The 15,927-nt window shown below is 38.3% G+C and overlaps 1 protein-coding gene and 1 pseudogene across 3 annotated transcripts in view; both read right to left on the bottom strand.

The window, feature by feature from the left end:
* Positions 1-15,927, bottom strand: part of USP37 (ubiquitin specific peptidase 37) — a 112,160-nt gene that overhangs the window by 69,663 nt on the left and 26,570 nt on the right. For all 3 annotated transcript variants that reach the window (XM_063104220.1, XM_063104225.1, XM_063104214.1), the window contains exon 9: positions 1,479-1,640. In XM_063104220.1, the coding sequence (XP_062960290.1) occupies positions 1,479-1,640 (162 nt within the window). The remainder of the gene's footprint in view (positions 1-1,478; positions 1,641-15,927) is intronic.
* On the bottom strand, positions 12,095-14,264 carry LOC134389295 (nuclease EXOG, mitochondrial-like; annotated as a pseudogene).

The raw sequence follows: 15,927 nt of genomic DNA on the forward strand, positions 1-15,927 counted from the left end.
GCAATGGGAAAATGAGAAAAATGAGACCAAAGTAGACAAAGATAAGACTTGGATAAAGAATGGTCACAAAATGGGATAGATAAGACCAATATAAGAATGCTGTCTGGTAAGGAAACAGCAAAATAATAACTTGAGACAGATCAATCAGAATGAAGAACAAAGGGAATTAAGTATTATACAGGAAGGCAAACATTGTAGAAGACAGAGCAAGAAAGATGAGGATCAGAGAAAGCAACAGGTAAGCAGAGAGGAAAATGAAATGTTTTACTGCAAATTTTATGATGTTTTCTGCTAATACATGAAGCATATAAATGCCTATGGATAAGCCAAACTGGCAGACATGACTCATTCAAGGAAAAGTGATAAATTTAAAGCTGGTATTAAAGCAGTAATTTGAATGAGATTAAAAACAAGCTGGTAGGTTTTGGGAGGGCAATTTGGTAAGAGGAATCAAAAATTTCAAAGTACCTTCCTTAGTCCTAACAATTCCTCTTCTAAGAATTTATCCTATAGATAAATTCCAACAAGTATTAAAAACATATGTGTACATGTATAAGAATGTTCATTCTAGCCTGGATTGTAAGTGGGAAAAAAGGGAAAGCTAAATGCACATTAACATGGTTGTTAATGTTCTGTATTAATTTTTATAAAGAAGCCCATGATTAACGTATAGTGAAAAAAAGAACGCAGAAGCAATACAGCATAGTGGTTAAGAATGCAATTGGAGTCCAACTGCTTGGATTTACTACTACTGTATACCAACTATATCACTTTGAGCAAGTTAATGTAATTATATATCAAAGCAGATTTTTTCTTTCTTTTTTGACCGGTAAGGGGATCGCAACCCTCGGCACGGTGTTGTCTGCACCACGCTCAGCCAGTGAGTGCATCGGCCATCCCTATATAGGATCTGAACCTGCAGCCTTGGGGCTAACAGCACCGCACTCACCCGAGTGAGCCATGGGGCCGGCCCGATCAAAGCAGATTTTTAATATCTCTATCTCACAGAGCTATTGCAAGGATATAAAGAGGGGGAACCCATTTAAACAATTAGCATTCAATATCTGGTACATAGTAAACAGGGTAAAACAGCTACTATTAATTATTATTACAGTTGTTATACTATCATCTCATTTTTGTGTTTAATAAAAATATAATCATGAAGGGACTTGGGAGGATACATATAAAACTTAATCTTGAAAGTATCTCAGCAGCAGGATGAAGTGTATAGGTTTTGAGCATATTCTGCTTTAAAATGAGTATTACATATATTCTGAAGTTCAAAAATAACTGGAGACTGATGATGGACTTAACATTATTTATGGACATAATAAACCTTTAGTAAGTGATATAATTTCAAAATATTTTAGAGCTATAATTAATGTGACTCCTTTCATTTTTTTTTTTTACACCAAATAAAGTATACTTCATGTGAATTACTTTATACAAAAGGAAGTGAAATAAAAGAATTTACCTACCCCTGCAGTTGTTGTTGGTGGTGAGAGGAAAGGGGCACTCTTGGTTTGTTCCAGCCAGTGTAATCTTGGTTACACCTCAGTTTTTTAACCGAAAGAGGAGCTGACTGAGGAAGAAATCCCAAACTTCTTTTGGCAGAGGGAATTTGGCTTGGAACACTAGTCCTATAAAAAAGAATCAATAATGAAGAAGCCAAATAAGTTTCTGAATGCTACTTCTTTCTCATAGTAGATTCAGAGAAGTCAATGTCAAGGGAAAAACAATCTTAAACTTAGGGAAATAATAATCAATAAAAATAATCAGTAATTAATTATTATGGGAAAACCCCCAAAATGTAAATTAGCAAGTCAGTTGATAGAGAGCTGAAGAGGTTTTAAACACTGCACATATTTAATCAAAATAATCCAACTTAATAGCTTAAGAAAAACTATACATACATAGTTTCATTTTTTTACTCACTTTTATTTGCTTTATAAATAACACACATCAGTTTACCTAGTCTTTTTTTTTTTTTCTTTTGGCAGCTGGCTGGTACTGGGATACGAATCTGTAACCTTGGTGTTACAAGGCTGCACTCTAACCAAGTGAGCAAACTGGCCAGTCCAGTTTACCTAGTCTAGAAAGAGGCAGTCAACTTTTTCCATGGTTACAAATAACACAACAAACATTCTTACTCAATCTACTTGAGAAATTCCTCTAGTTTATATGCTTAGAAATAAAAATGTTAGGGTTATTTTCAATTTTCATTTTTAATTTTCCTAAGTATCATGACTGTTTTCCAAAAGGCTGTACCAATTTATCCTTCCGCTAATAGTGAATTTCCATTTCCTCTCATCTCCATTACCTACTATAATGAGAAGTTTTAATTTTTACCAATACAGTGACACTTTATCTTATTATTTTATTTTGCATTTTCCTGATTACTACTGAAGTTGAGCATATTTTTATAATTGTTTACTCTTCTCTGAATTGCTTTTCTATACCCTTAGATTCATACTGGCTTCCTAATGATTTGTAGCTCCTTTTATGTTCTGTATATAGTAGTTCCCCCTTATCTGCAGGGGATACGTTCCAAGACCACCAGTGGGTGCCTGAACCAAGGATAGTACTGAATCCTATACATATGATATATTTTCCTCTACATACATACTTCTGATAAAGTTTAATTTATAAATCAATCACAGTAAGAGATTAACAATAATAACTAATAATAGAATAGAACAATTATAATAATATTTCAGCATTCACTACTCTTACACTTTGGAGCCATCATTAAGTAAAATAAGGGCTACTTGAATACAACACTTAATACTGCCACAGTCGATTTAATAACCAAGACAGCCACTAAGTGACTACCGAGTGGGTAGCCTATACAGCATGGATATGCTAGACAAAAGGATGATTCACATCCTGGACTGGATAGCGTAGGATGGAACAGGTCAAACAAGCTACAACATTCCCTTAAGCCAAAGGCTAATCCAGAGCAAGGCCCTAACTCTCTACAATTCTAGGAAGGGTGAAAGAGGTGAGAAGGCTGTAGAAGAAAAGTGTGAAGGCAGCAGAAGCTGGTTCATGAGGTTTAAGAAAACAAGCTGTCTCTGTAACATAAAAGTACAAGGTAAGGCAGTAAGTGCTGATGTACAAGCAGCAGAAAGTTATCAAGAAGATCTAGCTAAGATAACTGATGAAGGTGGCTAGGCTATACGAATCAATAGATTTTCAGTGTAGATAATACAGTCTTATATTGGGAGATGATGTCATCTAGGACTTTAATAGCTAGAAAGAAGTCAATGTCTGGCTTCAAAGCTTGAGAGGACAAGCTAGCTCTCGTTAGGGACTAATGCAGCTACTGACTTTAAGTTAAAGCTAATGCTCATTTACCATTCTCAAAATCCTAGGGCCCTTAATAATTATGCTAAATCTACTCTGCTTGTCCTCAACAAAGCCTGGATGACAGCACACCTGTTTACAGCACAGTTCACTGAATATTTTAAGCCCACTGTTGAGACCTACTGCTCACACAAAAAAAGATTCCTTTCAAAATATTACTGCTCATTGACAACACACCTAGACACCCAAGAGCTCTAATCGAGATGTACAAGGAGATTGATGTTGTTTTCTTGCCTGCTAACACATCCATTCTGCAGCCCATGGATCAGAGTAATTACAACTTTCAAGTCTTATTATTTAAGAAATATATCTCATACACTCAACAACACATTACCGTACAACTTCAAGTACCTGGCTGAGAGATGTTGGATGTTCCCAACACAAAGAAGTGACAAACGCCTGAGGTAAGGGATAGGCTAAGTACCCTGATATGATCATTGCACACTGTATAAACGTATGAAAATATCATACTGTACTCCATAAATATATAAAATTATCATGGGTCAATTAAGAAAAAATAAGTTAAAAAAAATTTCAGAGTCAGAAGTAGACTAGAGGTTAAGAGATTACCAGAAATGGGAGGGGAGGGGGACAATAATGAGCAGTTATTGCTTAATGGGTCAGAGCCAGTGTTTAGAATGATGACAAAATTTTGGAAATAGACTGAAGTAGTAGTTACTCAGCATTGTGAGTGTAATTAATTTCACGAGATTGCAAATTTTAAAATGCTGAAAATGGCAATCTTTATATGTTTTACCACAATACAAAAAAAAGAAATACATTTCATAAGGCTATAGTTGCCATAGTGATTCCTCTGATGAATCTGGGCAAAGTAAATGGAAAACCTTCTGAAAAAGATTCACCATTAAAGAGCAAGGCCCCAACTCTCTACAATTCTAGGAAGGCTAAAAGAGGTAAGAAGGCTGTAGAAGAAAAGTGTGAAGGTAGCAGAAACTGGTTCATGAGTTTAAGAAAAGAGGCTGTCTCTGTAACATAAAAGTGCAAGTAAGGCAGTAAGTGCTAATTTACAAGCAGCAGAAAGTTATGAAGAACATTCGTGATTCACGGGAGGAGGTCAAAATATCAACATTCACAGGGGTTTGGAAGTAGTTGATTCCTACCTTCATGGATTGACTTTGAGGGGTTTAAGACTTCAGTGGAGGAAATCACTGAATATGTTGTAGAAACAGCAAGAGAACTAGAATTAGAAGTGGACCCTGAATATGTGACTGAATTGTTGCCATCTCATGATAAAACTTTAAGAGAAGAGGTGTTGCTTCTGATGGATGAGCAAAGAAAGTAGTTTCTTGAAATGGAATCTACGTGGTGAAAATTCTGTGAATAACACTGATGACAAAGGATTGAGAATACTATGTAAACTTAGTTGATGAAGCAACATCAAGATTGGAAAGGAGTGAACAAATTCTGAAAAGCGGGTAAAATGCTATCAAAAAGCATCCATCGCATGCTACAGAGACATCTTTCATGAAAGGAAGAGTCAGATGAAAGATGTAGCAAACTTTACTGTTGTCTTATTTTAGGAAATTGCCACAGCCACCCCAACCTTAAGCAACCACCACCCTGATCAGTCAGCAGCCATCAACAACAAGGGAAGACCTTTCACAAGTAAAGAGATCATGATGTGCTTAAGGTTCAGATAATAATTAGCACTTGTTAGCAATAAAGTATTTTTTAATTCCAAGGTATGCCTGTATTTTCTTGTCTATTATATTTTAAAATTTATTATTGCTAGATTTAGGAACACTACTAATTTTGTAAGTTGATCTTATATTACAGGAACCTTGCAGAGCTCTTTTATTTGTTCTCAAAATCTCTGGTTATGCGTTTTTTCTTTTAATCATCTTATTCTTATCTTAAAGGGTTGGCATTTCTGTTAGAGACAAACACAAAAACACCAAAATATGTATCCTTCTGATACCACTTGGAAAGACAGCAGTGGTATGACAGATTTAGGCAATTTCTTTTTTCTTTTGGCAGCTGATCGGCAAGGGGATTCAAAGCATTGACCCTGATGTTATAATGTCACACTCTAAGGCGCAGCAGTTGCAGTTTGGCAGGAGCGGCGAGTGTAGCGTCGAGTCCTGGGAGTGGGAGCAGCAGGTGGCGGCAGCAGCGGTGACTGAGCAGATGCGGGCAGCGCCATCTGGCTCTGGCCGGGCTGGCAGGAGCACTCGGGGGTCTGCGGACAGCAGGTAAAGATGGTGTGTCTTTGAAAAACTCAAGCAAGGACTTCCGGTCAAGATGGAAGAATAGACGGTCCCTAGCATCAGTCTCTCCCACAAATCAACCGATTTAAACTATAAAAACATAACATCAAGTGCATACAGAACGGGGACAACACGTCCAGCGGGGGAGGCAGAAGCTCCATGGAGACCACAGGACCAAAGAATGAGCAGAGAAACACAAGATCTAAACAATACTCTAGACCAATTGGACTTGGCAGATATCTACAGAACATTCCATCCAACAACCTCAGAATATTCATTCTTCTCATCAGCACATGGATCATTCTCCAGGATAGATCACATATTAGGTCACAAATCAAACCTCAACAAATTCAAAAAAAATTGGAATTATCCCATGTATTTTCTCAGACCACAATGGGTTAAAATTAGAAATCAATAACAAACGAAATTCTGGAAACTATACAAACACATGGAAATTAAACAGCATTCTACTTAATGACATATGGGTCCAAGAAGAAATCAAGCAGGAAATCAAAAAATTTATTGAAAATAATGATACATCATATCAAAACCTGTGGGATACCGCAAAAGCAGTACTAAGGGGGAAATTTATTGCATTAAATGCTCACCTCAGAATAATGGAAAGATGGCAAGTGAACAACCTAACACTTCACCTTAAAGAACTAGAAAAACAAGAACAATCCAAACCTAAAGTTAGCAGACGGAAAGAAATCATGAAATTGAAACCCGAAAAACAATACAAAAGATCAATGAATCAAAAAGTTGGTTTTTTGAAAAGATCAATAAAATTGACAAACCATTAGCATGGCTAACCAAAAAAAAGAAGAGAGAAGATTCAAATAACAAAAATTAGAAATGAAAAAGGTGATATTACAACTGATTCATCTGAAATACAAAGAATCATTCGAGACTACTATAAACAACTATACGAATCATTCGAGACTACTATAAACAACTATATGCCAACAAGCTTGAAAATCTGGAGGAAATGGATAAATTTCTGGACACTCACAAGCTCCCAAAACTGAGCCATGAAGACGTAGAAAATCTGAACAGACCAATAACAATAAAGGAGATTGAAGCTGTTATCAGAAGGCTCCCAACAAAGAAAAGCCCAGGACCAGATGGATTCACAGCAGAATTTTACCAAACATTCAAAGAGGAATTGACACAGATTCTTTACAAACTATTCCAAAAGATTGAAACAGACGCAAATCTCCCAAACTCATTCTATGAAGCAAACATCATCCTGATACCAAAACCAGGTAAAGATACAACCAAAAAAGAAAACTACAGGCCAATATCCTTGATGAATATAGATGCAGAAATCCTCACTAAAATACTAGCAAACAGAATACAGCAACACATACGTAAAATTATTCACCACAGTCAAGTGGGATTCATCCCAGGGATGCAAGGTTGGTTCAACATACGTAAATCAATAAATGCGATACACCATATTAATAAAATCAAACACAAGAACCATATGGTCATCTCTGTAGATGCTGAAAAAGCATTTGATAAAATTCAACATTCATTCATGAAAAAGACCCTCTATAAGTTAGGTATAGATGGAAAGTATCTCAACATAATTAAAGCCATATATGATAAACCCACTGCCAATATCATCCTGAGTGGGGAAAAGCTGAAAGCTTTTCCTTCAAGAACAGGAACTAGACAAGGATGCCCACTCTCACTACTCCTATTCAACATAGTGTTGGAAGTACTAGCCAGAGCAATCAGAGAAGAGAAGAAAATAAAGGGCATCCAGATTGGAAAAGATGAAGTCAAACTGTCCCTGTTTGCAGATGACATGATCCTATATATTGAACAGCCTAAAGCCTCTACAAAAAAACTCTTGGAGGTGATAAATGATTTCAGCACAGTAGCAGGATACAAAATCAGCACACAAAAATCAGTAGCATTTCTATTCTCCAATGTGAACATGCAGAAAGGGAAATCAAGAAAGCTTGCCCATTTACAATAGCCACCAAAAAAAAAAAAAAATACGTAGGAATTGAGTTAACCAAGGTTGTGAAAAATCTCTATAATGAGAACTACAAACCACTGCTGAGAGAAATTAGAGAGGATACAAGAAGATGGAAAGCTATCCCATGCTCTTGGATTGGAAGAATCAACATAGTGAAAATGTCCATACTACCCAAAGTGATATACAAATTCAATGCAATCCCCATCAAAATTCCAATGACATTTTTCTCAGAAATGGAAAGAACTATCCAGACATTCATATGGAATAACATAAGACCACGCATAGCCAAAGCAACACTGAGCAAAAATAGAGAAAGCTGGAGGCATAACACTACCTGACTTTAAACTATACTACAAAGCTATAAGAACCAAAACAGTATGGTACTGGCATAAAAACAGACACACTGATCAATGGAATTGAATAGAGAATCCAGAAATCAACCCACACACCTACAGCCATCTGATCTTTGAAAAAGGCACCAAGCCTATACACTGAGGAAGAGACTGCCTCTTTAGAAAATGGTGCTGGGAGAACTGGATATCAATATGCAGGAGAATGAAACTAGACCCATACCTTTCACCATACACTAAAGTCAACTCGAAATGGATTAAAGAATTAAATATACACCCTGAAACAATAAAACTTCTTACAGAAAACATAGGAGAAACACTTCAGGAAGTAGGACTGGACACAGACTTTATGAACATGACCCCAAAAGCATGGGCAACCAAAGGAAAAACAAATGGGATTATATCAAACTAAAGAGCTTCTGCACAGCCAAAGAAACAATTAACAGAGTTAAAAGACAACCAACAGAGTGGGAGAAAATATTTGCAAAATATATATCTGACAAAGAATTAATTTCCAGAATATACAAGGAACTCAAAGAACTTTACAAGAAAAAAACAAGGAATCCAATTCAAAAATGGGCAAGAGCTAAGTAGGCATTTCTCTAAGGAAGATATACAAATGGCCAACAGACATATGAAAAAATGCTCAACATCACTCAGCATCCGGTCAATGCAAATCAAAACTACACTGAGATACCATCTCACCCCAGTTAGGATGGCTAAAATCCAAAAGACCCTGAGCGATAAATGCTGGCGAGGTTGTGCAAATCAAGGAACTCTCATACATTGTTGCTGGGACTGCAAAATGGTGCAGCTTCTATTGAAAATGGTAAGGAGGTTCCACAAACAATTGCAGATAGATCTACCGTATGACCCAGCTATCCCACTGCTGGGAATATACCCAGAAGAATGGAAATCATCAAGTCGAAGGTATACCTGTTCCCCAATGTTCATCGCAGCACTCTTTACAATAGCCAAGAGTTGGAACCAGCCCAAATGTCCATCATCGGATGATTGGATATGGAAAATGTGGTATATCTACACAATGGAATACTACTCAGCTATAAAAACGAATGAAATACTGCCATTTGCAACAACATGGATGGACCTTGAGAGAATTATATTAAGTGAAACAAGTCAGGCACAGAAAGAGAAATACCACATGTTCTCACTTATTGGTGGGAGATAAAAATAAATAAATTCACACACACACACACACAGACACAAAAACACCGGGGGGGGGGGGGGGGAGAAGACACAACAATTACAATTCCTTGAAGTTGACACGACAAGCATACAGAAAGGAAATTGTTGGGTGGGAGAAGGGAGAAGGGAGGGAGGTTTCGGTAATGGGCCACAATAATCAACCACATTATATATCGACAAAATAAAATTTAAAAAATAAAAAAATAAAAATAAATAATGTCACACTCTAACCAATTGAGCTAACCACCCAGCCCTGGACAAGTTCTTATGCCCCCAAGATATTTGCTTGTCTATACTTATGATAGCCTATGAAAGGACACTGTGTAAATTCAAATATAGAGATCTGGCTCAGAAAAACAGCCACTTCTTACCCCAGAGATGGTATCTGCCTTTGGACCTTTGGCCCAAAGCACCATCTGCCCTTTGCTACTCAGGTAGACAAAACAGGCACATAGGCAAGCAAATCATGAGCTGGTGACTGTGGGCACAGAACCTTCTCAGGTTCCTTAATCTTTAGAACAAAAAGTTCACCTACAAAGCAAACAACACATCAACTCAGCACCATCTGGTCACTAAAAGAACTGCATCCCTGGAGGCATGCAGGGAGGGTTCTGATAAACTCCACAAAGCATTGTCCTCAAATTTTCAAATACTCACTTTAACTGTTCCTTGCCAAAGAGCTAAGGAGGTTCAAGTCAGAGGACATTAAAGTCTCTTCGGCTCATGCAGCAGACAAGAAACCAGACCCTTCTTACCAAACAGGCCTCAGGACCACAGATACCCATGGAAATAGGTATTTCTGAGTTAAAAGCCTCCATGTCTGGGAAGATTTGAATCTACCTCAGTTCTCTTTCTTCTCTTAGCCTGCTGTCCCTCATTCTTTGTGGGTGACTTCCTTGGAAGAGTAAACCTTAAGCAAGATACTAAGCTCCCTAAGCCTCAATTTCCTTACAGGTAAGTTGGGGATAGTATATTTACCTCAGAGGCTGATTGTGAAACAATACAAGCACTGAGCTTAGTATATAGAACACACTAAGTGAGCAGAAACTGTAGTTTAGTACTTCTATATAGACAGAAGTGGAGGAACAGCAGGTTCAAACAGAGGAGAAACAAGAAGTAAATATACAGGACATGAGGACAGAATAATACATAGAGCATTTCCAAAAGCTATCTCCAAGACCAAATCAGGTCCTAGGGAGAAAGACATACAATATTGAGTTCTAAGAAGGCTAAGCAGATACATCAAAGATAATATATGATTTGAAGGCATGAAAATAAATAGTGCCTTCATATACTATACATCCAGAGGGACACAACTGCAGTATCATCTTGTGGACACAGTCCTCCTGTTAATACAAGTTCAGCCCTCAATTTGCAGGTGTGACTGCTTCCTTAATAATTAGTACTCAAGTCAAATAAAATACTGACAAAAAAAAAAGACTGTTGATCTTTCATCTTTGGGGGGAATGTTTAGTCTTTAATTTAGAATTCTATCATTTCTTTAAAGCAAAGCCATTAAAATATATTAGGGAGGCTTCTGGTCAAGATGGCGGAATAGACGGTCCCCAGTGTCACTCTCTCCCACAAATCAACAAATTTACAACTAATAAAAAGCAAAGACAGCCAAGCTGGGGCCACTAGAGCTCAGAAGAAGAGGAGGAGAGACCTACAAAGTTCATGGAGGCAGGAGAAGCCATGAAGGGAGAAAGAAAGGACCACTCCAACCGTTTCAAGCCCTGTCCGCTTTAAGGCTGGCCCCTGGTGAGTGCATGGAGAAGGAGCTGGCAAGAGCTGCAGCTGTGCCCTTCGGATGGACTTGCTTGGAGGTAGCAGGGGAGAAGAGGGCCTTGGTGGCCCCTAGGCCGGTAAGACCACTAATAGGGTTCCTGTGGACCCACACAGGAGTGAGGAGCCACAACAACTGAAAAAAAGGAGCCATTCAGAGGCTGGTGAGTCACCACAAGGGACCGGCGCACAGCCATTTCCATGGGAAGTGTTTGGAGTATGTGAGGGGGGGGGACAGGCCCACAGGGGAACACTGGGGCACAGCAAGGACAGCTGATTTGCCTCCAATCAGCATAGGACCACTCAGAGGAGACTGGTCAGGAATATAGAACTGCAGGGGGTGCAGTTTGCTGAAAAGACTCAGGCCCAGACCAGAGTGTCTATACAACCCATGTGTACCAGATCTCATGAGACCTGGAAGCACCTTTAAAGTCAACCATTAAAAACAGAGCTGCATTAAAAGCCTTCCCCCGTGAATCAGCAGCAAAGCAACAATTTAGCTCAACCAAAGGTCTCAAGTACTGGTCCCCACAGGAAGTTTCCCCATTTTAGAAGTAAGCAAAGGACAACAAACTAGTTCCAGTGCAGAGTTTAGTGGTAGGAACAGCAAATAATCCAACACAGACCAGAGATAAAGTTTGATACTAACTAGTAGAGATCTCTCATCACCAAACACACCTATAAAACCTAGAAGGAGTGGAAGTCCCCTGGGCTACCAAGCCAGGGAGGGGGGAGGGCTGGGGGCCTCAGCCACACCCCATTGACACCTGCAACCAGCCCAGTGATGACCACCGAGCCCCCACAGGAAGCACTCCAGGCTCCTGAGCTGGGGAGGGCCCACAAGGGCTTCAGCCACACCCCTCTGACATCTGTACCCAGCCCAGAATGACCAAGCCACCACTGGAAGTCCCCTGGCCTCCTATGTGGAAATGAGAGGGATGCCACAGGCCTCAACTTCACCCCTCCTCCTTCCTCCTTCTTCTACCCTATTTCCTTACCTTTTCCCCTCTCCCCCTCCTCCCCAACTTTTCTGCAATATCACAGAATGTAAAAAAAAAAAAAAAAAAAAAAAGTAATATTAACAAATAACTTAAATATATATATATATATATATATATATATATATGCACACACACACACACACACACACACACATATATATATATATATTAGCCTGAAAAGGGCATGCCTTCTTCAGTACAGAGGATATCACACATCATCTGAGCTAAAAAGTGTGATGGCTTACTTGTCTGCGTTTCTGACTTCTCCTTAGCTTTGAGTTCTTCTGGTTTCTTCTGCTTTCTTCATCTGGTTCAATCCCTGCATTCTTCAAATTTTCCAGGACCTTTTCCAATCTTGGCACTGATCGGTCTCCCTCAATCTTTCTTGTGCTCAGGTACCGAGTGAACTCCTGGAAATCCAGGAGCTTACAGGTGTCCACAGAGCAGATATTCCTGACATCACTAATTATATCCAGATGAAGAAAAAAAAACCAGTCCTGACAATTTCTCTATGTCATATGGAGGCTCACTTTGAATTCAGTTAACTGGGGTTGGAAGCTAATGGCATCACTGGGCACCACAAAGTATTCCAGTGTCAGCAGTTCAGTAGACACTTGGCTTTTGAGAGCCAGGATCACCTTATAAAGGTGTGAGGGGACTGTCACGTTGTCCTCACCAATCACCTCTTGTATTACCCACAGAACCTCAGCAGACGCTCGTGTGGCAGCTCAAACCCTGGAAGACAATGCTTCTCATACTGGGGTACTTGCTCCTGGCAAGGGTGTGGGAGCCTGCTATGTCACAGTAAAACAAGCACCATCTTCCCACACTGTCAACTGTATTTCTTCTCCGGTCATTTACGTCCAAGCCAAAATCTTCAGGTATGTTTCACTTGTCTGGAATCAATCTCTCTTGAAATAGGCACATCAGAGAAAGCACATGGATGACCTCAGCTGGTAACTGTTTTCTTTCCATCACTTCCAGTCTGAGGGAAGGTCAAAGGTCCAGATACCATCCAAATACCTTTGAACCTCTCTGTCAGTTCCCAACAGTACATTTTTATTCTGTTCCAATAACCAGAATTATTGTCAAAATTCTGAGGCACAATATTAGAAAGGTAAAAGGTTTCAGCCATGGCATTACTTGAAAATTTCTTATTTCCTGCTGGAGCAATGTGTCCTCATGACTACCCACTTCCAACATACTCCTTGTTGAAGGCACTAAAGGTTGGAGGAATATTGGGATCAGGCTTAAATTTACAATGTTTTCTGTCTTCATCACTTGCCTACTTCTTCAGTCTCATTTCACATCATGTTCTCCCTTGCTCCAGCCACTCTGCCCTTCTTTTAGTTCCCTAAACGAACAAAAAGAAGCAACTGTGCTTCTTTCTGTCTATAATGCTCTTCTCCATATCCCATGGCCCACTCAACCCCTCTGCCTAGGTAACTTCCATTTACCATTCAGTCTACTTTCTCAGAGAAGCCTCGCTAATCAAAATCAGGTTCTCTTGTATATCTCTCATCACACTCTTTACTGTTCCATAATTATATTAGCTTAACTTGCAATCACCCCCTTCAGGAAAGTTATTATCAATTATAATTATATATTCATTATTATTTGTTTGATAGGTCAACCCACTCCCCCAAATCAAAGTGTCACAGGGATAGAGATCATCTGATCTGGTTAGTGATATATCCCCAAGGCTTAGCACAGTGCCAGACACATAGTAGACATTTTAAAAAAATTGTTGAGGTAAAAAACGAATGGCTCTCTGAAGTAATATTTGTAACACAACCTCCAACTCATGTGTCAAGAAATGAAGCCTTTCAACTTGAGACAGCTGGGAAGGGTTTCGGGCTCCCTGGTTGCCAGACAAGGTCTATTTAACCAGTGAGCCATACAAACACCATTTTCTATGTGTGCTGTGATGTGAAAAAGGTTGAGAGTATTATCAATACTCCTCCCTGTTCTCAACTTGGAAACATCTTTCATGAATACCTTTACTTCAATTTTTTTTCCAACTACTTACCCACTATCATGCTTTTGTACATACGTTCAAAAACCCATCTAAACACCTGTTTTGCCTGATCATAAAACAAGCCATTATTAATGTAACACCTAGTCTCTGTTCCAGTTAAATGGATTCCAGATTGTCCCAAGAGAGCCTTTTCTGCAGATCCATCTGGCTCCCTGCCAATCCTGCCTCAGTGCCCTGACTCTGTAAGAACTACAGGGCTGTGGGCCCGGCTCCTGTAGTGCCCACTACAGCTGCAGTCACAAAGCCACTCAAGAAACACCAGGAGCCTCTGAGGCAGAAAGCAAAACTCTTGGAAGCCATCTGGTGATTTTCTTAGCGTTTTATATTAATGAATCATATTGTCTGCAAATCACGATAATTATTTCATTTTGTTGTCTCATTACACTGGCTATGACCTTCAGGACAATGTCATGTTGTTCTTGACTTTGATGAGGATACTTCTTAATATTTCACCATTAATTGTAATATATTTAAGTTTTTGGTAGATACTATTTTCTCAAACTGAGGAAATAATCCTCTGTTCCTAGTATGCTAAAAGTAGGTATCATAAATGGCTATCAAATGCTTGTTGTAAAAATCTATTACAATCTCAAAATAGTTTTCTAGTATTAACCTACCTTTGCAAAGCTGGGATATACCCTACTTGGTCACTGAGTACCATTTTAAATACACTATTGGATTCAACTACCAATATTTTATTTTAGCTTTTTCTAACCATGTTCATATGTGAAAAATGACCTATAATTTTCTCTTCTTGCACTGCTATTAGAAGGTTTTATTAAATTCCTAAATTACTTATGTAGCTTCTCCTGTTTTTCCATGATGATTTGGTTAAAACTACCCCATAAAATCTTTTCAGCTTGGTACTATCATGTGGGGAGGAGGGGAAGAGAAAGAAATTTTTGAATGCTGTAATTTCTTTAATAGTTATATTCTTTGCTTGAGTCCACTGGGTAAGAGATATTTCCTATGAAAACTATCCATTTCACTTAAGGATTCAACAATACTGGTTGGTAATCAACATGTGGCCAATCCCGTTTCATCTATATATCCATATTTTTATATCATCTATATATCCACATTATTTTATAGAAAATCCAAGACAAAATATTTTATTATAATATTAAAGTATACATTCCTAAAAAAGTCTTTCTTTAAAAAAGAAACAAAAGAAATTATCAACACATAAAAAATTAAGTGATTTCTTATTACTAAACATCCAGTGTTCACATTTCCCCAATTCCATTAAACTGTTTCCCAGAGTTTTAAATACAAATAAGATCCATACTGTGGTTGATATGTTTTTCTGAAACAGCTTTACTGAGATATAATTCACATATACAATTCAACAATTTAAAGTATACAATTCAGTGGTTTTTTGTATACTAACAGAATTGTTAAACCATCACCACAGTCAATTTTAGAACTCTTTTCATCACCTCAAAAAGAAACTCACATCCATTAAGTATCAGCATCCCATATCCCCCTATCCCCCTACACTAGCCCTAAGCAACCACTAATTTACCTTCTCTATAGACTTCCCTATTCTGGACTTGCAGCATGAATGGAATCATATAATATGTGGACTCTGTGACTGGGTTCTTCCACTCAACATGTTTCCAAGTTCTATCACATTACAGTATGTATATACTACATCAAGTTATACCACATTGTAGTATGTATCAGTACCTTGTTCCTCTTTATGGCTGAACAATATTCCTCTGTATATATATAACATAATTTGTTTATCCATTCATCTGTTGATGAACATCTGTGTTGTTTCTACTTTTTGGCTATTGTAAATAATGATGCTAGTAACATCTATGTATAGGTATTTATTTGAATATCTGTATTCAGTTCTTTTGGATATACAAGTATATTTAGAAACGGAATTGCTGGGTCATATGTTAATTCTATGTATAACTTTGTGAGAAACTGCCAAACTGTTTTACAAGGTGTCTGA

The sequence above is a fragment of the Cynocephalus volans genome, chromosome 1 (genome assembly GCF_027409185.1).
Source record: "Cynocephalus volans isolate mCynVol1 chromosome 1, mCynVol1.pri, whole genome shotgun sequence".
NCBI lineage: Eukaryota > Metazoa > Chordata > Mammalia > Dermoptera > Cynocephalidae > Cynocephalus > Cynocephalus volans.